The sequence below is a fragment of the Fusarium graminearum genome, chromosome 1 (genome assembly GCF_000240135.3).
Source record: "Fusarium graminearum PH-1 chromosome 1, whole genome shotgun sequence".
Lineage (NCBI taxonomy): Eukaryota > Fungi > Ascomycota > Sordariomycetes > Hypocreales > Nectriaceae > Fusarium > Fusarium graminearum.
In genome coordinates, this window is record NC_026474.1 from 8,238,629 (window position 1) to 8,259,829 (window position 21,201).

Sequence of the window (21,201 nt, forward strand, 5' to 3'; positions counted from 1 at the left end):
CCTGCTTCTGAAAAGAAATGAAAAATTGCCCAATTTCTAACAAATACAAACAAATGCTTGAAAGTATCGTCGCTGGCAAATAAGTTTGCGACTGACTAAAGACTGTCGAAATTTAGTACGCACACCGGCCTGTCCGCCCGCACTCGGCGATAGGCCGGATCATCTCGGTGCCGTGAGCAGCGGACTATGATGACATAATTTCTTTAATGTGCAAGACAATTCAAACAAAGACGGCAGAGTCAAAACAATACTGGTATTATGAAGCCGATCATAATATAGAGAGGCTCTGATACCCGTAAGTACCGTCTTAAACAGTGCTTGAAAGTATTGTTGTGGTAGAAATGTAAGCAAGCATGATAAAAATAGAGTTAAAGTAAAGCAACCGTCCATATTTACATTTCTTTCCACTTCGCATCATGACTACATATTGATCATGACATGAATACCTGAAACCAATTGCAGCAAGTCTTGTGTCCGAATGAGGCTCACGTCAGTTTCAATGCTGTGATTCATGATAGGCAAGTCTTTCCATTAACTCCTACTCATATGCCCTTGTCTTGGCCAGTTGTATCCTATGTCGCATAAGATCCATGCTTCATACACTACCCTGTATCTAATTCTCTTTCAAATCTCGCTCAATCAAAATACCATGACAACGCTGTGCACAAGATGTGTAGTCGAGATCCACCCTGCCTTCTATACAGGTAGTAATTTATATATGTAAAAAAAAAAAGCCATCAACGCCTTGCTGCTATGAGAGCCAGGGCAACCGAACAAAACGCCATATACGTCTAAACATATTCCTCCGAGCGTCGTCTTATGACCAGGCACCGACCGAGCGTCGCCTATGTAGGGGGATTTTCGATCGATGCGCTTTTTTATTGACGAACTGCTGTATTGTTCTCGTTTGTGTCCGGTTGTGCTGCGGCGTCTATGCTGGTCATTTCGCCTTCTGTGGCGCTCACTGTACTGCCGGCACTGCCGTCAAAAACCCAAGGCCCAACATTATTTCGTGGGGTAATTGGCCCTTCATTGCCGCCTGGGGGAGATGGCGTTCGACTATCACCGAGCTGGTTCGATCTTCGGGCACCCGAGACCGTTCTGATAGGCAATGGCTCGGAGATGGCATGGTTGACTTCGTTTCTTTGGGGCGTTTCCGGCGTGATGCTGACGGTGACGTCCATATGTTCGTTATCGACAGTGTTCGATCGCTCGGGTGTCGATGTTCCAGAACCAGCTACGGGGGCTGCTGGTTCTGGTTCTGGTTCTGGTTCCGGCTCTAGCTCTGTTTCTGGCTCGGTATCGACTTGTGCTGGTGTTGAGGCTTCTGCCTCGGCTTCGTTCTTCATTTGTTGCCATTCTTCAGCCAGTTCGTCAACATCAGCTTCCAAGTCGGCGCCAGCACGACAGTTGGGGCAGATGAAAATAGGGTACTGGGGAGAGTTGAGTAGCGACCTCACACACTTGAAATGCCATGTGTGCGAGCAGGGTGCCACGAATAAAGATTGGCAGGGCTATGAGTGACTGTCAGCAAAATGAATAAAGACGGTTTGTACTTGGTGAGCTTACGGCAATAGAGCTCAGGCAGATGGAACAGTCTTGAGAGTTAGTTCCAGCCGCTGCTCCACTAGAAGCCATCGTCTGCAGCCTCTTATGTGCAGCCATGCTAGTAAATGTGTCAGCATTCGAAACTTGTTTAGAAAGGTAGCTTGTAGACTTACTTAAAAGTGTTAAGCTTGTTTTGCCAACCACGGTTTAACTCGAGGCGCATCTTGACGCATCGAAAGATCATCTCCTCACCCCCCTTAAAGTCAATTCCGAGTTGCACGATATCGCCATCGTTAACTGGAAAAGCTTTACTTTCCTGTGAAGGTGGGCTCAAACGGATATGATTCAAAAACGTGCCGGAAGAACTCTTGACGTCTTTGATGTACCATTTTCCATCCTCGTACCAGAACTCGCAATGTCGGCGACTGACGACCTTGCTCTTGAAACCGACGGGGGCGGCTGACGGCTGATTACCGGGCATGTTGGACATGGAGTGGCTGTCGCGCTCCGAATAGCGACCAACGCGAATCTTCTCGGATCCCGTAGGCAAGGTCCTGGAAATGGGAGGAAAGGTCAGGGACGGGCGTGTAGATCGCGGATCGTAGTAGGCTGAGAATCGAATTGACGGGGTAGTCTCAGGGGTGGACGTGCCCCCTTCGCCAGTGGTGCCGGATCGCGACCTCGTGGTAGGCTGATCTTGATTCATGTCGGCGGTAGCAGTTTGGGTATTATCTGCTGCTGCGGTCGAGGGTTCAGGTGCAGTATTGGCGGGGTCGTCGACGTCGGAAGAAGCCAAAGGGCCAGAAGCAGGCGCAGTAGAGGATGCGCAAGGAGAGTTGGTGGCGACAGGAGAAGTGGCAGTGGCAGAAGCAGGGACAGAAGTAGGCGGCAGCGCAGGTATCGAAGTTGTGGTGGCCGCTGATGTCAAAATCCTCACGGGATCGGGTGTTGTTCTGACGAGGGTCAAGTGGTTGGTGTTTTGGTTCTGGGCTCCAGTGGTGGATGGTCCACTCGTGGTAGGCGAATGGCTGAGAGATCGCGTGAGGCTAGAGCCGTGTCGATTGGGGGACGTGCTGCGTGCGCTTGCTGTTCCGGTGCCAGGTCCAGAGCCTGATGAAGAGTTGTGGTGGCTGTCGCGGGAGAGGATATGATTTTGTGTATAGTTGCGCAAATAACTGAGACCTCGAAGACGACTGGGTCTCGAAGTCGAAGTAGACGAAGACTGCGAAGGCCCTGTGGGCGTTGAAACAACTGGCTGAGTAAACATGATTGGAGGAAGAGGGATAAAACAGCGTAAGAGTAGGCAGGCGCCCAAAATGAACAAGAGTGCAAAAAAAGGAAATAACAAGCAGGTCAGTAAGAACAGGGACCCTGTTTTAGGTGATTGCCGACTGCTGCAAGGGTACAACTTTCAAGCAAAGAGAGCAGGAAAGAGGGGACGAGGTTTGTAAATGGAGGTACAATGGGTATTTGAGCAGTTCTAAGGCGAAGAAAGCTAGGCAAAGGCGAAGCACTTCCTAGAAAGGGAGAAGCAAAAGGCGGCGCAATGGCACTGCAGAGAGAGGCGAAGCTTAATTTCAATCCAGCCCTTGCTTTGATCGATTGATTTGAAGGATCAGTTTTGTTTCTTGTTGTCTTTGCTGTACGTATTTGTCTTGTTTTTCTCTTAACTGAAGACGGCCAGGTGACTGAAACCTTGGCTGAGACAGGAACAGTTGCTTGTTGTTGAGGTTGGAACAAGAACGTATCCGGACGATATGACGGGAACGCTTATACGAGGAAGAACCCGAGAGATGGCCGGCGTAGGGAATATACGAAGGAAGAGGAGGAGTATGCAAGAGTTGGCGATATTACTCAGGTTATCGATTCGCTTACAAAGGCGGCAAGGAAAGGGACTCGTTTATGTATACGAATAAATTGTTGAAAAGTTGAATTGCCTGCCCTGCTTGTCTTTTTCTGTCTGACTTGTCTCGCAGATCGGTTCTAGACTGGGGGGCGATGGTTCGTTCCGTCAGAGACAAAGACAAAATAAAGAGGTGGACACGGAATGGAGGGAGAGTTTGTATTCCGACGCAGCATCCGACATTGAACGACGGGAAAGCAGGAACACAAAGAGAAACAATTGAAGAGGAAGAAGGATATTTAGAGAGAAGAAAACAAGGGACTCGAATGGACCCTAGACCTAGGTAGACTTAAACTTGGACCCGGACCTGGACCTCGACCAATGTTGGAGGTTGGGCCTCTCTTGTTGATGAGTTCATCGCCTTTTTCCTTGGTGGACAGTAACATCACGACAGTACCAACATCACGCACCTAAACTGTACAGTGGGCAGTGGCGGCATCGCTCGAGGCCGGGGGCGTAAACAGGGGTTCTAAAGCTGCTGACAGGGGAGCATCGGCTCGATTAGTTCTAGCGGCGGCCTCTTAGTGTGGAATCCATGGACTGGACTCCCTAAAGAAAGAGGGGACGCTTCAAAGCCCCTGCAACGAGAGACGCAACGACCAGAGAGAGGTCCAAGGAACGATCAGAAAAGCCAAGGAAACGACGTAATCATGTTGAGAAAAATTAAAAAGGAAAAAGACAGGGAACTGTGAATTGTGAATTGTGAATTGACATTACAGAGTACAGCCTTGTAATTCTGTTTAAAGAGGAATTAATTCCCGATATCAACTCTCCACTCTGCAGCAGAGGTATCCATACTTTTCCTACCCAACATTGACTTGTTTACAACCTACTGTGCATTTAGTCCCATCACTAGTGGGCAATCAAGAATTGACTACGCAACTAACTGGTGCAATAACAAGGGTTTCGACTGGACGACCAAGTAGTTCATGGAGATGCCATCAAGATCACGCAGACGCAGTCCACTGCATACAGCCAAGTGATCAATCCTGCCGTCAAACGTGATTCATTCGGCTTGGTCGTTCTAGAGATGTTTCTTAGTCTGACTCTAACCAACTCTGATAATTCTCTATCACAACATTGGACAAGCCAACACGTCTTGGCAAATATGAAAAAGCAGGGTCCATTATCGGAAACGGGGTGCGGATCTGATCCCTTCTTGCAGTTGAGGGTGGCATTCAATGTGACAGCATGACTTTCACTCAACATTAAAGACACCATTCAAGACGCCACCGACTTTTCAAATCACGGTCTTACATGAAAGACTGCATGCAATTCAGATCTCTCCTCCCCTATCCCTGATCTTGTCCGACGTCGTTTTCACCATCTACTTTGCCTATCGGAAACGCTTTACTTCAACCCAAACGCCTCTCGCTTACTTCTAGAAAGCAAGTAAAGGAGAATTCTCATCGACCGTTTTTTTCTCTCTCTCTCTACCAAAGTCCCGCCGGCTGCGGTTTAAACTCAACTTACACTTGGAGCTTTGGTAAATTGCTGTTGTTTGAGTTCATTTGTCGTACAATAGATCCTTATCGACTATTCTAAAAGAACCGCCACCACCAGATGCTTCGAGACTTTCTGACCATGTCCTAAAGAGGCAAAGAGGCCTCGAGCTAACAATGGCAGACAAAAATAATACCAGGAATAATACCTAAACCAAAAGAATAGGGGAAGGGGTCTGCATTACTGTGAAGCTAATGTCGAGATTTTCTCTCAAGTGTCTCAATGATAATCTGCAGCAACGAAAAAGAAGCAAAAAGTCTCCGATTTGTGATACCTCAACAATTAATTGAGCTGTAGATATGTAGCACTTCAGACATGCCAGTTCCCCAGTTCTACTACCGAGGTCATCCCCCACATCGGAACTACAATGTAACCCCCATGATATCATCATCCTACCCTCCATTCTATCTGCATTGCAATTCTATCCCTCAGCTCAGCTGTCATGCCACCACCACCAAAAACACAAAATCATCTGCTTTTTCTTTTTTGTCACCAGCAAAACAAGCGTGTTTCGGGACTTCCCGATCATAACGTTATCTAAACTCACGTGAAACCCCGTATTGATGCCCATCGTCCCACTTTCAAACTCCATCCTAGACTGTCATGAGACACATTAAACAGAGACATGACTCTTCACGTCACGAGATCACTTCATCTCATCACGCGAAGTCTCATTGTGAAACTGCTGCAGGCTTTTTTTTTTTTCATTCCAGTCAGTCTTTTAACCTAGGGCTGGCTGGCTAGGGCTGTACAGCACTGTATTGAAGGGGGTCAACTCTGACGCCCCAAGAAACGGTTCAGAAGACTTGGGACCCTTCCTACCTGTTTTAACTAGGTAACGTTAACTATGTGGCCACTGGCAGATGCATAGGGCGTCAAACGTATTTCAGATCGAATCATAGTGTTACTTAGTTATGGTGATAGACAAACGTCATGGCTGGTTCAAGTCTAAATATGTGCTTGTTGTGAAACTGAGGTGAAAACGACGACTTATATATGCCTCTAAGAAATTACTACCCATCGGTTATGCCTAGCTCTACTTCTTGAAGGCCGTCTGCCCTAGCCGCTCAATCTCTCTCCCCTCCTGCGACCCCTTTCCTGCATCCTCAAGAAGCCTTGCCCACGACTCGCTATCCTTGAGTCTCACAGCTTCTTGCGCTGCCTTGACACGCATCCCACACTTCTCGTACATAGTGATCGTCTCACCAGCTTCTATTGCCGTGCATTTGGGTACAAAGACTGATGCCAACCTTGGGTTGCCTGCTTGGAGAGTGAGGTTGAAGAAGGGCTATGGTCTGTCAGTTTCGGTCTCGCTTCATGGTTATATCTAGAAACTCACCTCCCAACCAATGGGGCTCTTCCTCGTCTTGGAGATCTCCTCGATCTCGTTCCAGTCTCGCTTGGCTACCAGTGCTCGTAATCTGCAGGAACCGGGTTAGTCGTTGATGAAAATAGCCCCCAGTACCATGGAGCTCATGCACAAGAGGTCCACTTACCGAATCCACCACGCCACTTTCTCAGGGACTTTGAACTCGCTTTGGATCTTCTTAGCCCGCCCGTGGTAGCCCAGCCGAATAAGCTTAAACATGGTTTCGTTAACGCTTAGTCCCGTAAACGTGTCTGTTAGATCCCGGTCAAAGGCTTCTTGCATACGAAGCAAAGTGGTGGCCTCCTTCAAGGCATGAACCTCAAATGAAGACTCCTTCGAATCAGCCAATAGTTTTGCTGCCAGGGTCAACTTGTCAGATGATGTGCGAGCGTCGGGCTGCTTGAGTGACTCTCGAATAAAGATATTAGCACCATCTGTTCGTCGGTCATCTTGGTAGTAAAGGTCTTTGAGCAGCGTGTTATCGCCTTCCTCCATAGCCAAAGCTTCCACCAGGGCTGTTGCCGCAGGTCGTGCGTTGATGACCCTAAAGAATGCAGCAAGAGGAAGCTTTTTCCTTAGTTGCAACAGAACTGAGAGTATGAGGTCTGTGTCACCACTCTCTACCGCCTTGTCAAGAGCAAGTTCATCCTCCTCCATGCTAAGAAGGAGCGGAACTTGTTTACCACCACGAGGCTCATGGTTAAGAAGCTCCGTGGCAAGTCGCCCTTTTCCTTCCTGATACGCTGAACGAGCAATCTCTTCGAATGATATTCCAGGCTTGCCAGACAGTCTCTCCACGATTAAGCGGCAGATGGTATCGTCGTCCTCGCCTCCCACACGAACCTTGCTCGAGGCCCAGTGCACATAGATACGATCTGTGGGCAGCTTGAGATAACCCGCAATCTTCAAGGCGAGAAGGTACTCATGTCGGTTAAGAAGTCGCCGTATAAGAGCCTCTGGAGTCAATCGATGGTACTGCTCAAATGACAGAGGCATTCCAACTTCGTAATATCTGACAGCGTTCAGTACACGCAAAGTCTCGCACATGTCAACAAATTCGTCGCTGTTGTAGATATCAAGCACGGACTTTCCAAACGAGGCAGCCTTGAGCAGACGTTTCTGCCAGTGAGTATCATACTCGCGTCCAGCCGCGTTGACGCAAGTGTCCACAGCCCCTGTAAGGTTAGGTCGTATTAATTGGATATAATCATCAGCTTTGGGGGACTGAACTTCCAGCTGGCCCACGGCGTCAAGCAAGATCGAAGCTGGGGATGAATCCGAAGACTGGCCAAAGACTTCGAGAGCGTCTCTTGGCACTCTCTCCAGGAACTCGCAAAAGTCATTCGTAATTAAGCGGGCACCATCGTGCTCTGCAGGGTGTTAGTCCACGATACCTTGAATGAGAAAAGGTCACATACCGGAAACGACATGCACTCGTGTGCTGTCGTAGATGTATGATGAGGAAGAATCGCCAGGTCCAATAATGTGCACTTCATCCTCCCAAGCAATAAGGGCATCGGAACCACACCATTCAACGTATAGAGGGGGCGTCTGGGAATTCGAGTCGTGTTCAAATAATCGCTCCTGGAAATCACTCGAAATAACATGAGCCTTGCCGTTCGCAGCATAAAGGTTCACATAGCGTCCATCTGGAGAGACACTGATATGACTGAAGGGTCCAATGTCGAGAAAGCGATCTTCGCAATCCGTGGCGTCGACGACGTAGACCGTCTTGCCGACACCCAGTAACACCTCAACGGACCTGGATAATGTGTGGTTTGGTGAGATGATTGACCATGCGTTGATTCCACCTTCTGGTGTCTGAGCAAGAGCCTTGGGCCTAGGCTCGGTGTAGGATGAGACTGTTATAAGGGTATTGTTTCCCAGGAGTGCCACCATGCCATGGTCGTAGAAGCTGTATCTTGTTAGTCATAGACACAGCACAAAAATAGTTGGCAGACATACCGGCACGATTCAACACTGTAGTTGTCGGCGCCATGGCCGAGAGAGAACTGTGTGAATTCGCCTTGCAAATCATAACAACGAACATTACCATCGGCAGTAACAACTAGTAAAGTCTCGTCCTCTGACCATCCGAGTCCTTTGATGGTGCCATTGTCCCAGGGAATGCTGCGCAGCTTCTTTCCAGCAAGACTGTAAATGTCAATTGCTGGTTTGGCTGACCGCCCCGGTTGGTATGCTAGGAGCTTTGTGTCGTCGCGCCACAGTGCTAAGAGGTTGGTCAGCTCTGTCTGGTGGGAATTTGAACTCATCATGAGAAGTGAGCAGTTCATGATAAGCGAGATATGCCATATTTATATAGCATAGCGACTCACCTAATGCTCCTGCATATGGAGCTCCAGCAACGACATAATTATCCAAGTCGAGATCTTGGTCGAATACAGCTGTATACTGCTGTGTTTTGCGGAACCACCTGTCCCCGACACTTTCCCAATCGGCTCTCGCGTGAAGCGTATCCATCTCGCGATTATTTCATGTTGTTACTAGAGCTTTTCTAAAGTGGTGCGGGATGAAACAGATGTGCTTGTGGCTGAAGACAATAATTCAGTTCAGCTGTGTGCACTACAATAAGTACAGTCAGTTTGTATGAGAGCAAGGAGCTTGGATGCGCTGGCTGCATCATACCGTCCGATACAAGTGGAGGTTGCTAGGCGTCCATGATACGGCTATTCTCCGGCTGGGATTAGCGGTCGGGTAGCTCCTTGTCCCACTAAGTTTAGGTTTCTTTGGGCGGTAGCTTAGTTTGTAGTTGCATCATCTCACATGCGCAAATGAGTGGTGCAAGTCATTCTCTTAGATTTCAATCTTATTCATTCAACTTTCCCATTAACATCAATCTTCTCCATTATTTCATCCATAACCCTTACTCGTCACAATGCCCAACTGGCGCGACCAGTATCTATCTGGCATCAAAGATGCAGAGCTCAATAATCCCGTCAACATGGAGCTCGTTCAAACATGTTCGTATAAATCAACCCCACCTGAACCCCTCCCTCATTATGCGACATCATCCCATAAGGGACAACCACAATTTATACAAGTCTAACAATGATGCCAAGGCTCGCAGATGGCAGACCGCATATCTGCTCTTGAAGCTGAAAAGAACGGATTAGAAACCTTGGTCACAACCAACGGAAAGACAACTGCGAGACCCACAGAGCCATCAACAAACGACCCAGCTGTCGCACAGCTGAAACAAGATCTCGCTGAAGCACTTCGCTCAAAAGGTGTCGCTGAGAAACGACTACGTTCAAGCGAAGAAGAGTTACTGCAGCTACGATCCAAACACAAGACGAACACGAGATCGATAAGAGACCTTACAGCGGATAAGAACAGTCTTACCACCAGACTCAAAGATAGAGAGTATGAGCTGAGGGAAAAACGTAAATTTATTGAGGTGTGTATTACATCCTGTAAGTCGCAGTCCTATACTGACAGCGACACCAGCAAGTCCAAGATGAGATGATTGCATTGAATCTCCAAATGTCGATGGCCGAGAAGGAAAGAGACAAGGTCAAAAAGGAAAACAAGGAACTCGTTGACCGATGGATGAAGAGGATGGCGCAGGAAGCAGAGGCCATGAATCTTGCCAACGAGCCCATCTTCAAAAAAGGACGATAAACGACTATCCATCGGACGATTACAACAAAAACCCAAAAGTTCAGTCAGTCTAAGGAACAACGCTCGATATCACGAAAAACAAAGTGCTATATGGAGTATCCTGTGAGTCCGAACTTATCCTTACACCTATTGTTGATAATGTCCATCTTCCAACCCAATCTTCCTTACACCGTCCGTACGTACTCTTCCACTGTGTGCTGACGAAGCTCTATAGTCTACTTTCGCGTCGAAATGAAGTACGATCCTCCTGCATTAGTCCAACTCACATAACCCTCAGGGTATATGCATTCTTCCACCTCCAGGATGGTGCTGCCAACATCGTTGATGTTGTGGTTGTTGCTCTTCTCGGCGACAAAGGATTTAAGGGACACGACTTTGCAGCCTGACTTGAGATCGAGAAACATTCGAACCAAATCGTCGTTGAGCTGCGAGGTGAAGGCCTTGTTGTTGACGAGGACTACGTCCGCACGTTTGAGTGCCTCATGGATAGGCGCATTCTTACGGAAATCGCCCCGCTCCAGGTGCACCTTGCCAGGTCGGACTCCCCACAGCATGCAACGCGCATCAAACTCTTTCTTCTGTTCCTCGGCCAGATTGCAAGCATTCTCCATCATTTCACAGCCCCAGCTTTCACAGCCAATCTCGAGGGCCGCTTGCAAAACCACGTTTCCGACACCTGAGCCCAAATCGACAAAGACCTGACCAGAGGTCATTCGAGTTTGCTCTACCAAAACCTTGGAGATGAATGGGTGTAGAAGTTCACCATAGACATAGTCTGTTCCGTTCTCGTACTTGGAGAGGAGTTCCACCTTGAGGGCCACTGTCCGGTCATAGATCTGATCCAGTATAAAAGCCACGAGATGTTGAGGGAGTTCATGCATTTTGTCGAGGTTCTTAGCAATTACACCGTCGTCGACTAGAGCACGGAGTTTCTCGTTGTACTCGCGCAGAGCGGCCTTGAAGCCCATCAAATCTTGGATGTTTCTGTTGGATGCTTTTTCCAGTCTTCGAATGATACCACCGTTTGGGTTTGTGAAAGGCTCGGCTTCCTCTTCGGTGAGGTATGTCTCGGCTACATGGCGAACTACCTTGATGCTCGCCTCAACGGCATCGATTTTGTCTTTTCCCCATACTAGCTCGTATCTGTAATAATGTTAGTTCAAGATTCTAGGTATCAATAGCCAGGGGAACTCACTTCTCGCGGGGTTGTAAGCTAGGGTATTGTAGTCTAATAGCGACCTCGTCCTTTTGAGCGCCCATCACAGGTACGCATTTGTGCTCGAGCGAGGCCACATCCACGGCATGAATGAACTTCCGGCTGTCCATGCGCTCCTCAAAAGCCCTTACGCTCCTCAGCTTCCGGTTAGGGTCGACGAAGCCACTATCCTCTGTGCCCTTTCGCTGTCGCTTTGTGTCGAGAGTCATCCATCCGTCGTCTTCGCCATCGCTGTCTTTGTCGAATTCGATACGGTCGCTGGCTGGTGATTTACGCGACACAGAGGGGGCCTTGCGCTTACGTTCGAGACGCTTCTCGTCACATGAGGAGGGGTACGGCGAGTGACTAGCTTGACGTGCCAGAGGTTTCGGAGAAGGATGGTGAGAAGACGAGGAGCGCGATGCTGAGCCGCTGAGGGCGGGATTCGGTTTGGGCTTGGGCTTCTGGGCAGGTCGGTCGACGACAACCTTTTCGATCCTGATCTTGGGAGGGTCGACCTTGAACTTGTTGTTCTTTCCACCGAACAGACGCATCGCGTAGTATTAGCAGGATGGCTGGTCCTGGTGAGTCAAAGTTAAGGCACAGAGTATCGTCGGGTGCAAAGACGGGGTCAGCCTTGGGATTGTGTCAGGGATGGAGGGGTTCGCGGTGGCGTGCGTGTCGTACTCGGGGGCGTCGGCAATGTCGCGCAACGAGTGGGACTAGATAGATTAAGAAGAGAGTAATAATAAGAAAGAAGAGAAAGGAAGGTGAGAAGTGAAGTTGGCAGATTCCAAAAGAGTAGACGAAGTTGGGTAGCGAGGTTGTTGTTGTTTGTTGTTCTCGTGACTGAGTCTTCTTCCTTTAGTATAGCATCGTGGCACAAAAGATTAGTACTACAGAGAGTAATGGAGAGGCAGAGTTCAAGTTTCGAGGCGAAGTTGGGCTAGTTAGTAGGTGCAGTGCAGGCAGGCAGAGAGTACAGGTGCATCCACCACGAAATGATGGCTGAATGGCCGCCTTTTTTCTCAACGAGTGGAGTTACATCAGCTGCCTTCTACTTGGGTTTTTGGGGGGCAGGGGCCAGGGGTCGCTGCACGCTGCAGGAGGTCCCCAGGCTTGGTAGGTCCCCTGAACTCGGTCCTGGCGGAGGCCGCTAGGTAATCGCCCCCGCTGTTAGATGCCTGCTGCCCTGAATTTGTTTGCCTTGAAAAAAGGATTTTGACTGGTCTAAAACTTCAAGGTGGGTCGCATCGGGCACGTGGAAACTTTCCCTTTCAGCCGTAGATGCTTACCCTAAGGCGACGACGATAAAAAGCAGGATTTTGTTAGCTGTCTCTCGCATTAGTGGTTTCGATGCCTAGAATGCAGGCAGTAAATGGGAAATGATCATCTCTTTTTCTTCTTCTATAATGCAGGTCTAGTCTAAAGTCTTACTTACATGATACTTACTTACCTTTTGTGTTGGCATGATCTATCCATATGGCTTCATATGTCTTTGTCCTTATCTTTGCCTATACTTTACACCCAACCCCTCCCTCGTCCAATCTTGTACCGTCTGTGATCCCACCATCTTCCAATTAATAGCAAGCACAGTTGTGGAAAGAGCCAGTACAATAATTACTTGGTTCGAAAGCGCCCAGTCCCGTGTACGTGGTATCACCACCATCAACACCATCTGGCCCTTCCACGCCAAGCATTTGGATTTCACCTTGAACATGATGATCAAAACCTTCCTTCTCATGAAGTTCAGAGAAACGAGTTGACCTAAACAAAAAACAGTTAGCACTTGCATACCCAGACAAATTCCCATCTTTTCAACTTACCGAAACCTGATCAGGGGCGACTTGCAATGGTCGACAACAACGTGAATCCCACCGACATCAATATGCACGACTTTGCTGTTCATTGTCATGGGTTTTGCTGGTGCAATACTGACAGGAAATCTGACGCCTGCTATATCGATCGCATGCTTCGTCGTTTGAATCTGACTTGAGAGAGCCTTTTGTCTGTAACGACAATCCTCACATTCAGTATAGGAAACCCCGTCATCGGTTCCTAGAATCGTGATGGGCCTTTCGTGTGGACAACTTCGCCTAGAACCCACCATTTTCTCGGCCTTGACCTTGAAGACTTCAGAGGCTTGCATATCAAACCAAGAGTTGTGAGTGCTGTAGTCGGAAGCTTTGAAATCCGGAGACTTGGCGCACATAGAACAGAAAGCAGTACCCGATGTTGCGTCGAAAATCTCGCATTTAGGCCTATGTCCAGTAAGGCGTGCCACTCGGTAGTACTCCATGATGTATTCTATTCTGGTTTGTGAGATCTTTCCACTCAGCTCATCTTTGAAGCTTTGGACGTCCTTGACAGTCCATGTTTCTTCACAGATAGGCAGAGCCAAGTTTGAAAGATCAGACTTGGATGTAGTGTCCCTGGGCATAGCGTTCAGTTGAGAACTCACTGTGGGCTTGCGTTCCCAGTACCATTTTTCTGCAAGAATGAGGAAGTGCTCGACGCAAAGTGTTGAGTCTCGGTCGTGAGGAAATGCTTGAAAGTATTTGAGGGTCTCGTGTCGACCTTCCTTAGACCAGTCTCTCGCCGTAGCATCTTGTTCGAACAGCTTGGGGAAAAAGGGAGGGCATTGTTCGTCTTCGGATTCGTCTGCCTCGACAGCTGTCGCGTCTGATCCAGCAGAGCTTTGAGGATAAGAAGTTTCCTGTGGCGCTGTTTCTTCCTTTCTGAGCTTCAATGGGACTGGACTGTCGTTGGCATCCCTGCTCCTCTTCCTCTTCCTCTTGAGTGGCGCGGCTGGTGGCTTTGGTGTCTGTAAGGGCGACTTTGATCTGATGGAAGTGGTTGGTGAACTGGGACCTGCTGGAGAAGGACCTGTAGATTTTGGTGTGGAGTGCATAGCAGTCATGGAGCGTGTAACAGCCATGATGCGTGAATTTAATTGTGTCACTTTGGAGCGTGTAGCAACCATGATGTGTGATTTCGAGTGTGTTAATTTTTGAATAGATAATATTCGAAGTTTCTGTTTGTATAACTTCAACAGACATATTGTGCCTCTTATGTATTGAATGATCAAGCTGAAGCCTTGGAAGTTCTTTATGGCGAGAGCCTTTAATATTCGAGTACCTGTTCATCATCCACCGGTTCTGAACAAAAGACAGCGTCTTCCGTGTATTCTTTCATGGCCCGAGGAACAAGGAACAAATGCCTATCTTCAGAACTAAGAATCGACAGTAGATCAATCAGAACAATAAAGGCTTATTATCAAGATCCGTCGCTGCCATTCATATACAACAAAGAAGAAGCTGCTTGGATGATTTATTTTGAATACCTCAGTAAAGAGACAAGAATATTGTTTTATTTTGATAAAGAAGATAGTGAATAAATATGCGAGTATGACAAAGTAAAGATTTGTTGGTTTGAACATGACCGGCCATCCAATACACACTCCAATAACACTCCAAGATAACTCACAAAATAACAAACCCAAGAGACCCAATGCCCAACCCATATGCAGATCTATAGCTTTTTATCTATTTATATTAACATGAATTCGTGTATCGTGTAAATCGGTGAAAAGGTGTCATCGTCTTTGTCGTACCATCCATCATACAAGAATTACAAAGGAAAATTATCGTTGTTCATTACAAAAGGCGTCAGACGAATTTGCTGTATCCATCGTAGTGGACACGTGGAAGAATGGTTTCGGATCTCTCTGGTCGAGGGGAGTTGACCAATGTTTCCGCCCAAGAAACTGTAGAAGCTTCGCTCGTCTCGCTTGTGGTGCTCAGCCGTTGGTCTGCACGAATTGCCTCGACACAGACCATGGTACGGACAGGATGGCAAGCAAGGGGCTGGATCATGATGGAAGATCTGGTCTTGGACTTCTCAGGTGTTGTCACGGGTGAATCCCACATGGCGTAAGGAAAGCCCACTGTGATGTCGCTCTTTCTGATGGTGGGTGAAGTAGGACCACTGGTTGAGAAGCGAAATGTCTCTCGTGTTCTCCTTTTCCAAACGTCGAGAGATAAAGCTCCAGAGAATCTAGAGTCTGTGATGGTGCTCAAAGGAGAACGGTTGAGGCTAAGTGATGAACCAGCTCGTTCGACAATGGGTACAGCCCATTTCTTAAAGCTTGGAAACAGCATGGGGATGTTTGTGGTCATGATGGCCACGAAGGTTTCGCGAACTGCCCAAGAAGCAGCAAGCTGAGGGCCATTAAGAGGGTCCTTTGTACTGTTAGGGAACTGCAATAAAGGGTTGGGCTGTGGTATACTTACAGAGACGAGAAGTACAACTCGAAGGACAGCGGCCATGGTGACAAACAAGCCACAACTAAAGAGCGTGATGAGACCGGCCTTTTGAGGCCAAGGCATAGCGGCCTTCCAAAGCATTGGCATGGGGATCATGATGAGGTAAAAGTCTGTGATGAGGTTGAAAGAAAGACCTGTCCATATCAGACTGGGTGAGATGGCTGCGTGGCAGAAAGCGCCTGGGTCTGGGAAGATCTGCCACCATTGGGTGAAAGGACTGCAGCTCAATAGTAAATTCATCTGTACAACCACGAAAGATGTAATAATCAAGCCAAAACCGACCATGACACGGGTTCGGTACCCTTCGAGGTCTTTTGTCAAGCGATAATAGAAGGTACACATTGATGCTTTGAGGATCCATAGAAGAGAGGAGTAGGTTGCCCATAGAGCGAGTTGGATCTTGGAACCCAGTACACTGTAATTGTTAGTATTCTTGTACACCAAAATCTACATGGCAGTGAGTGGCATACCGAATCTGGTACTCGGTGTCGTCTGGTTGCAAAGAAGCCCGTCGCTCATCTGTGATGGAGTTGTTGGCCAGTCCAAAGGCAACATTCCCAACCGAATAAGCCAAACCTGTCTCTATAGCATAGATGCCCTGGTATGGTCAGTATAAGCCAGGAGACTAACAAGTCTTCGGACTTACAGCAGCTAAGATTACTAGATAATCATCTGCCCAGAGGTTCTTGCACCCAACCGTGCTAATACGCACACCACATCGCAAGGCTGTGACCAACATTGCGATGCCAAGCAACGTAAAGGCCTCGATGTTGTAAGTCCTAAGATCTGCCATTTCTCCAGCGCTTCCTGCAAGAGATGTCCGAGGCTCCGTGCTGGACGACCTGTAACACAAAGTAATGAACGTCTAGGTTAGTTGAAGATCAAAACCGGATCCTTGGGTATGGATGGGAACTCTGCGATATATGACTAACAACCCAACCCGCCACTGGGATTGTGCATATAGCTAGTTTCTCTTCGTCTTCTTTCCTTTTCTTCATTTTTCTTTTAGGATTCAGCTCCAAGAAAGAAAAGAACACTCCTGCATTGGTAGAATAGGAGCCAAAGCTCCAATTGTTTCTTAGTCCAACCTCTCGCAGGTCTCTCCCTCACATCGACTCCATCCGCCAAAAAAAAACAAAAAAAAAAAAAGTTTTACCCTCGTACGTGCTAGTAAAAGCAAAGAAAATCGGCCGCCCATAATGTTCTCTCAGATGGCTTCATCCCCAACAGGGAAAGGTTGAACGGGCCGTATTGTTTCATGCCAGGGGAAGAATCCCAGCAAAAGCAAACAAGAACCCACCGGGGATGCACGGCTTCTCCTTAGCTGCCGAAATCGTGGAGAAAGTGCCGAGCGTATTGTCTAAGACAAGGGAGACAAGTCAGGGACAACATGTGATGATTTCTCTTTCCGCACTTGACATGTCATTCTTCATAGTAAGTTCTAGATCGGATGGTGGAGAGAGTAACTCAACTCAGCCATACAGAGACGAGGAAGCCCCCTTTGAACAAGTTTCAGCCCATCAATATTAGCAAATAGGAAGCTCTACATAACTAGCTCACCGTAATTCGTGGATTCGGAAGCGGATGCGGATGAGGTTCTGGGAGATTGGGAGGCTCAGCTCAGCCACCAGATGGGTTCGAGATGCGAGGGACCAGATCCGACCCGGTGGTAAGACACCGCAAAACGTGTACAACATGTGAAAATGTGTCTTGAACACAATAATATTAGAGTGGGGGACTATTATATTGTTGGTTAAGGCATCGGTTGAGCCAGACTTCAATGACAGCGTGGATTGAGCCTTGCAGATGGAAAACCTGGAAGTTACAGAAACACTCCATGGTTTTGAAGACATTTGATGGTCATCGCTGATCTCGACGAAGAGAATTCGGTGAGAGCATCTCGATGACTGAGTTAATCAAGGTTAGTGGAGGATAACAAGCCGTAGGATTCTACTAGAATGACGAGTCTTGAATCACACATCGTGGTACCCTGGAGCGATACTACGTGTTCATGCCCAGAAGAGGGTCACCAAGATTCGTCGTTCATAGCCACTGTAGGGCAGCTGCAGCTGATGAAACCTCCCCACTGGCGGTCTGGTACCTGACTTGAAGCATGACTGCATAATCTTATTCCTTCTTGTTTAACTGGCTGTCTACCTCTTCAGCGTCTTTTGCTTCTCTGCATCCGTAGCCACATTTCTTCCCTCGACAAGCAACCCCTTCTTCCTCCTTACACCATCCATGTAACGCTTCGCCACGTTCTCCTTGTCACCAAACTCGCCGAGGTCCTCCAGATCGTCTTCCGTGAAGGGGACCCAGAAGGGATCTTCGTTTAGGATCTCGAATCCCGCAAAAATAAGCTGCGGCTGGGCTGCGCCACTGGTACGCTTGCGCATCTCGTCCGCAAAACCAAAACTTTCGGCCACAGGGACCAGGGCTTGAATCGTAAAGAATGGTGTGCCCTCTTTCATCAGCTCGGCGTTGACACGGCCGCGACGGCGAGTCAGAACGTCATATACACGACCGAGGACCTCGGTGGATGCTTGGATCTCGACACTGTACATAGCAAGCATAAGACGGGGAGACCAATCCAGGAATCCCGCGCGAAGGGAGGATTGGAAAGTTCTGATGAGTTCACCCGTCAGACGTCCGAGCTTATCACGAGCTGAGGAATCGTCTTCGGCGAGGTTGAGAGTAATATCCTCGACAACAACAGCAACGCCTTGAATAGGCTCGTTACACAGAGGACCTTGAGCCGAAGCAAGCTGGAAGGCGTAAGAGATCTTGTCAGTCAGGTGACTAGGATGAAGGGACTCATCCGCACGAGGTGCAGTCTCAACAGCCTTCTCGGGAGCAAAAGCCCTAGCAAAGATACCATCTGCAGTAGAATCGATAAGCAGATTGGGTCCGGTTCGTCGGGGTCCGAAAGCCACAATTTTGTCAATGCAGTCCTTCCAGACCTCCTTGCCCTTGCCTTCCTCTAGCTTCTCCTTAAGTTGCTTTTTGAAGTCCTCCACAGATAGGGTATTGCCTGCTGCAACATCAGCTTCGGCAACAATTTCTTCGCCTTCCTCTCCTGTTCCCGCCTTGCGGTCGTAGACTTTCTTGACTGCATCACCATTCTTCACCAAGAAATCGGTGACCTTATCAGGGATTGGTAGTACACGAATGGTGATGGTGACTTGCTTGGAGCTGGTTGTGGCAACAACTGCGCCACGTCCTAGCTCCTTGTTCACTGGAGGTCGCATCTCATCAGCTCGGATAATTGTCTCCCGGTAGGGAACGATTGGAGCACCTGGCTGAATGTCACAGAGAGCAAATCGCTCCTTCAGATCAGTCAAGCACCGTTCAAGATGCAGTTCACCAGCAGTCAACAAGACATGCTCGCCGCTGGACAAGAGCTCATACTCGGCACAAGGGTCACTCTGCACGAGGAGCTTCAGACCTTGAATCATCTTGTCAAGATCGGCAGGGTTCACGGGCTCCAGCGCAACACGAACGATGGGCTTGCCCAGCATGGTGACACCTGCAAGGTTGACAGCGCCTTCACGACGACTGCACAATGTTCCAGACTTCAGAATCTTGCCCTCCAGACCACTGATGCCAAAGACGCAGCCGGCAGGAACTGATTCCAGTGCCTCGAGATTTCGTCCCATAAGCATGTAAAGCGCCGTGACAGTAACTTCTTGAGGCGCGGGTTCAGCATCTGGCTCAGCGGGTGACCACTTGGGAGGGATGACGTAAATCTTATCGCCAACGGACAGAGTTCCTGAGTAAATACGAGCAAATCCGATGAGGTGCTCAGGGTCGACCTTCTTCTCTTCCAGCTCTGGCGCATAGTCATCAAGGTTAATGGCATCCATCGAAGTCACCATGCTCTCAACACCGTTCTCGCCAGCAGCGGCCTGAGCTCTAGCTGCCTCGGCTCTTTTCTTGCGTGCAAGCTCTCGAGCCTCTTCGCCGCTCATCTGAGCCCCAGCACGTCGCTTGTTCTCAGGAAGTTCGCTCTCAGGAATGGACACCATTTTACTGACGTAGGCAACGACGGGGTCAGACTTTTCGTGCTTGAATGAAATCATAGAGTCTTTGATAGTCTGGTCAATGTGATCAGCTCCGGGCGATTCCTCCAGCATTTCAGGAAGTCGCGCAGCCTGAGCAGCTGGAGGAGATGGAAGTGACTCAATGACGGAAACCAGAAGTGCTGTTGACAGAGGAAGCCAGCCTGCGAAGACAGTGTTCATAAGAAGCTTCTGATCGCGAGATTTGAGCATATGAGGAGTGATCTTGATGCCGAGAGACTTGGTGACCTTTTCCAGCAACTCCCTGTCTCCTTGGCCATTATCGCCTCCCACTGTTGCTTGATAAACAGTCCATACTGGCTCAAGGACCAATTGTACGAACATAGGCTTCAGGTTCCTCCCTTTCAGATGCTTAGGTCCCAAGATCTTTTTCGTCTTGGGGTCCAAGTAGAAGTTGCCCCATAGAACCTTTTCCATGATTCCACGCTTGATGCCTAGCTTTTTCTCGTACATGGCGGCGAATTGTCTGCAAGTAAAGGCCCAGCCGTCGATGGCGCTGCTGAAGATAACGTTGTTCTTCTCGGGAGCAAAGTAAATATCCTCATCGTCTCTCTCCTCGAAGTGAATTTCTCCTGATTCGCTGACCTGGTCGGCGATTGCTGATTCCTTGGCTGCTGTCGCTGCGTTGACTCGCTCCTCCATTCTCTCTCTCCAGTTAAGATCCTCTTCCATACGTTCGCCCTGGAAAAAGCTTCCTAGCACAGCGTTTACTTGTTCCAGGAGCTTGTTCAAATGGATGTATGCCTCTCCGGGAGTCATCTTGAGTTCTGTAACGAGTCGATCGATCTTGTTAATAACGAGAAGAGGCTTTAGCTTTTCGGTCCATGTCTGACGAAGCACGGTGACTGTTTGACTGCAAACTCCTTCGACAGCATCAACGAGCACAACAGCACCATCACAAAGTCTTGAGGCTGTTGAGACTTCTGAACTGAAGTCGATATGACCTGGTGAATCAATCAGGTTGACAAGGTATTCCTTATCCTCAGGCTCAGCGTCGGCTGCTGCTTTTCGACGCATGGCAAAGTAAAGTGAGATGGCGGATGATTCCATTGTGATTCCTCGAGTCTGCTCATCAGGTCTGGAGTCAAGGTATCGGATCTTTCCCGCCAGCTTTGGTGAGATGATACCATTGGTGGCGAGTAGAGCATCAGTAAGTGAAGTTTTGCCATGGTCAACGTGGGCCAAGATGCAAATCTATAAACTGTTAGCTAAACTGAATGTTTTTTAGTATATCAAGACGGACTCACGTTTCGAATATCACTGGATTGTCTTTGCAGACTTGCCAGCTTGTCTGGAGTGACGACAGGCATTATGACGACAGTGATTTGGGTAAGTAACGGTAGGGTAGGCCACGATGGTGGGGTTCAAGGTAAGAATGTAAAAACGGCCCAAGTAAAAAAAAAGTTCTAAATATGGATATCGTTATGGAGAGAAAATGTCTTTCGTGCCAACCAGAGCAAGATAAGTAGAGACTTTGCCGCCCTTTAAATACAGGTGATCGGTAAATGTGAACAATACAGTTTTCCAACTGTTACTCTTATAACGTGACTAATCTAATCAGAAACTGTACGCCCATGGTCAGCAAATTCAGTTTTCCATCATGCATAATTCTTTGTCGATATATCTGCAAATCGACT

The 21,201-nt window shown here is 48.3% G+C and overlaps 7 protein-coding genes across 7 annotated transcripts; 1 reads left to right on the forward strand and 6 right to left on the reverse strand.

The window, feature by feature from the left end:
- Positions 1 to 878: 878 nt before the first annotated feature.
- Positions 879 to 2,815, reverse strand: FGSG_02564 (uncharacterized protein; the record flags this gene model as incomplete). Its single annotated transcript, XM_011320200.1, has 3 exons — positions 879 to 1,514; positions 1,570 to 1,666; positions 1,722 to 2,815. 3 exons carry the CDS (start codon positions 2,813 to 2,815, stop codon positions 879 to 881), a joined length of 1,827 nt encoding a protein of 608 aa, XP_011318502.1.
- A 3,175-nt stretch (positions 2,816 to 5,990) lies between these two features.
- On the reverse strand, positions 5,991 to 8,804 carry FGSG_02565 (uncharacterized protein; the record flags this gene model as incomplete). Its single annotated transcript, XM_011320201.1, has 6 exons — positions 5,991 to 6,242; positions 6,294 to 6,375; positions 6,451 to 7,693; positions 7,742 to 8,238; positions 8,289 to 8,553; positions 8,660 to 8,804. The coding sequence occupies 6 exons, from the start codon at positions 8,802 to 8,804 to the stop codon at positions 5,991 to 5,993; spliced, it is 2,484 nt and encodes an 827-aa protein (XP_011318503.1).
- Positions 8,805 to 9,219: 415 nt separating this feature from the next.
- Positions 9,220 to 9,965, forward strand: FGSG_02566 (uncharacterized protein; the record flags this gene model as incomplete). Its single annotated transcript, XM_011320202.1, has 3 exons — positions 9,220 to 9,304; positions 9,404 to 9,741; positions 9,792 to 9,965. 3 exons carry the CDS (start codon positions 9,220 to 9,222, stop codon positions 9,963 to 9,965), a joined length of 597 nt encoding a protein of 198 aa, XP_011318504.1.
- Positions 9,966 to 10,114: 149 nt separating this feature from the next.
- FGSG_02567 (uncharacterized protein) lies at positions 10,115 to 11,714 on the reverse strand (the record flags this gene model as incomplete). The annotated part of the gene is made up of 2 exons (XM_011320203.1): positions 10,115 to 11,108; positions 11,161 to 11,714. 2 exons carry the CDS (start codon positions 11,712 to 11,714, stop codon positions 10,181 to 10,183), a joined length of 1,482 nt encoding a protein of 493 aa, XP_011318505.1. The 3' UTR covers positions 10,115 to 10,180.
- Positions 11,715 to 12,740: 1,026 nt separating this feature from the next.
- FGSG_02568 (uncharacterized protein) lies at positions 12,741 to 14,080 on the reverse strand (the record flags this gene model as incomplete). The annotated part of the gene is made up of 2 exons (XM_011320204.1): positions 12,741 to 12,927; positions 12,987 to 14,080. The coding sequence occupies 2 exons, from the start codon at positions 14,078 to 14,080 to the stop codon at positions 12,741 to 12,743; spliced, it is 1,281 nt and encodes a 426-aa protein (XP_011318506.1).
- A 748-nt stretch (positions 14,081 to 14,828) lies between these two features.
- FGSG_02569 (uncharacterized protein) lies at positions 14,829 to 16,278 on the reverse strand (the record flags this gene model as incomplete). The annotated part of the gene is made up of 4 exons (XM_011320205.1): positions 14,829 to 15,419; positions 15,453 to 15,900; positions 15,956 to 16,083; positions 16,132 to 16,278. The coding sequence occupies 4 exons, from the start codon at positions 16,276 to 16,278 to the stop codon at positions 14,829 to 14,831; spliced, it is 1,314 nt and encodes a 437-aa protein (XP_011318507.1).
- A 1,360-nt stretch (positions 16,279 to 17,638) lies between these two features.
- FGSG_02570 (uncharacterized protein) lies at positions 17,639 to 20,874 on the reverse strand (the record flags this gene model as incomplete). Its single annotated transcript, XM_011320206.1, has 2 exons — positions 17,639 to 20,758; positions 20,812 to 20,874. The coding sequence occupies 2 exons, from the start codon at positions 20,872 to 20,874 to the stop codon at positions 17,639 to 17,641; spliced, it is 3,183 nt and encodes a 1,060-aa protein (XP_011318508.1).
- Between the last annotated feature and the right edge of the window lie 327 nt (positions 20,875 to 21,201).